This window comes from Peromyscus eremicus, chromosome X, assembly GCF_949786415.1.
Source record: "Peromyscus eremicus chromosome X, PerEre_H2_v1, whole genome shotgun sequence".
In the NCBI taxonomy this organism is placed as follows: Eukaryota; Metazoa; Chordata; class Mammalia; order Rodentia; family Cricetidae; genus Peromyscus; species Peromyscus eremicus.
The window spans coordinates 49,961,812-49,964,348 of NC_081439.1; the positions used below are offsets into that span (position 1 = coordinate 49,961,812).

The 2,537-nt window shown below is 49.2% G+C and overlaps 1 protein-coding gene across 1 annotated transcript; it reads right to left on the reverse strand.

Annotated features, from left to right (window-relative positions):
- Positions 1-407: 407 nt before the first annotated feature.
- Positions 408-1,961, reverse strand: LOC131900030 (germ cell-less protein-like 1). The gene has a single exon (XM_059251471.1). It carries the CDS (start codon positions 1,959-1,961, stop codon positions 408-410), a length of 1,554 nt encoding a protein of 517 aa, XP_059107454.1.
- Positions 1,962-2,537: the final 576 nt, after the last annotated feature.

Consider the following 2,537-nt stretch of genomic DNA (forward strand, 5'->3'; position numbering starts at 1 on the left):
GTGAGTGGGACAGGGAAGTTCTAAATATAACTGAAAGAGAAATGAAAATATTCCTTTAAACATGAACTTAATCAAACTACAAGAAATGCATTTTTAAAATGTTTGACTAAGCTGTAGGTTAGGTCGGCTCACAGTTTCCTTCTACCATTTTTCCAGTGTTCTCAGAAATTGTGTAGATATTGATAGGTGGTGATCCAGGATAAGTTGCCACAGTAACTGTACAATTATGTTTTGGTAGTTTGGAAGAGCTTCTCATACATCCCGAGATAGTCTCAAACTTTATGGGCTTTCCTTCAAGCAAAACTCTTGCAAAGTGGATCATCAGTGATGGCCAAGTCTGGATAGTTTCAAAGAGGCAGATGGAATCTGCGGGATGTTGCCAACCCTCGACCTCATGGAGGAGCTTCTCAGGTCATTGAACTTGTTCCTGGTTCCTCACTCGGGCCACTGCCACTCTCTGCAGGAAGATACAGGAAGTTACATGCCACATAAATGGGGAAAATTAAGTCTTCGTTTTCTAGGTTGACCACCTCTAGCCGTTGATCCTTTGTCAGGGAAAGGACATGATAGTCTGTGTCCTTTCTCAAAACGGCTCTTCCAGTCTCGTCCAATGAGATCACGCGCAGACGGAAGGCAACTTTTCTCTGCCACAGCAAGCTGACACCAAGGCCACAGGATTTATTCAGTGCACTGCGACGGAATATAATGCACTTGTTGTTGTAGTCAACCACCAAGTCCCAGCCAAAGTTGAAGCCAGACCAGCTCCAGCTGCATTGCTCGTCAGTGTGAATCTGGCGTCCACACCGCATGCTGTTTCCACGGACATCGGACACCTGGACATCCGCTGGCCCAAGTTCCCTGGACTGCTCTGCCAGAAGAAGTGCCAGCCATTGCTCTTTGTATACTGGGGTCAACCATGTAGCCGGGATCAATGTATCCTGGTCAATAATGTGTGCTGAAGGCAGGTCACAGATGATGTAGGAGAGCCTTAGTTGCTGGAACACTGACACGAAGGCTCTCCCCTGCTCAGTCTGCAGAAAAGGGGCAGCATCTAAATCACTTTTGTACTTGGCAAAGTACAAGTCGGCAGCAGCCAATAGTGCACTTGGGGGTCCTGACCATGTGGGTTCCAGCTGCAGGAACATCCACTTTTTCAGTGTAGTGTACACATCTATCTCCACTTCGATCACCAAGAGATCCGAAGAGGCAATGAGCTGCTTCATGAGATCCAGACTGATTTCTGGCAACAGCTCATCATTTTGCCGGATCATCAGGTTGTCCAAGAGCCACTGGTGGCAAATGTATCGGACGTTCTGCAGCCCGTAATTCTCAGCAGAGTAGAAGTAGGTGCACACAGTCTTGATATTGATGGAGACCATCATCACCTCCTCACACTGCTGAATTAACCCATCCAACTGCAGCATACTTGCTGTGGCCAAGATGGCAATGACTCGACAGGGAGGAATTTCCACGCGATGACTGTACAAGTAGCCCAAAGCCTGATGGAAAGAGTCACGATCGATATTCTTGTCGGGCATCTCCATCTCTATTGTATTCATGTTTGTCTCTCGCCAGGCACCACTGAACATGCTAGCAAAGTACCCTGACCGGCACAGGTAGACCCTGTGCAAGCACCACTCCTCCTCAAAGGCACAGATCTTTACGTCACTGTCCTCGCCCCTCAGGAAAAGAGACTCATAAATGGATCTGGACCTGTCCTCTCGCGATCTCCTACGGGGGACTTTTGCCGAGGGTCCTCCCGGGCCGGCCTTCCGCTTGTGGCTCACCTGACGCGTGGGGGCGGCGGCGGCTGAAGGTCCGGCCGCTTCACCTGCCTGCTCCTCACGGACGACGGCTGCGCCAGCTTCCGCGGCCTCCCCATCTCGAGCAGCACGAGGCTCTTCGGCGGCGGCCGGAGGATTTCTCCTGAACCACATTCGGCTGCTGAGAGCTTGCCCCATGGCGTCGTCTGAGGGGGAAAACGGGTACTTCCTCGTCAGATGTAGAGGCCCAAGACAAAACCTCAAGCCAGACTGCGGCTGAACAGCGACCAACGTCGCGAAGCCTCAACGTCGCCTCAAAGTCAAAATGGCGGCTAAGATGAACCGCTCTGACTTACTATCCGTTCGTTCAGCTGGACAATTGCGCCCCCTACCTTGGAGGACCACACATTACACTTCCCTCCAAAACTTCCGGTTCTTGGGCTAGCCTCAGAGACTGATGGCGCATTCTACACCTTTTCATGTGGACCGCTCTGAAACACTACTAGCATTACTTGTCTAAAACTTTGAATGCTGATTTATCAGGAATTACATCTTGTTCCCGTCTTTGTCCTGCAAATGACTTCACATACCTTAGTAAGTTCTGTAACTGCATCATCAGCACAGATAGGGAAGCCATTTTCCATGAAAAAGACGATAGCATTTGCTCTATATCCTGCTGCATTTTAAAACTAATTTGTTAAAATAATGTTTCCAGCTATACAACATTTCAAAACCATCTCAGTTTTTAAACTCAAAGCCGTCTGTTTGAGGACC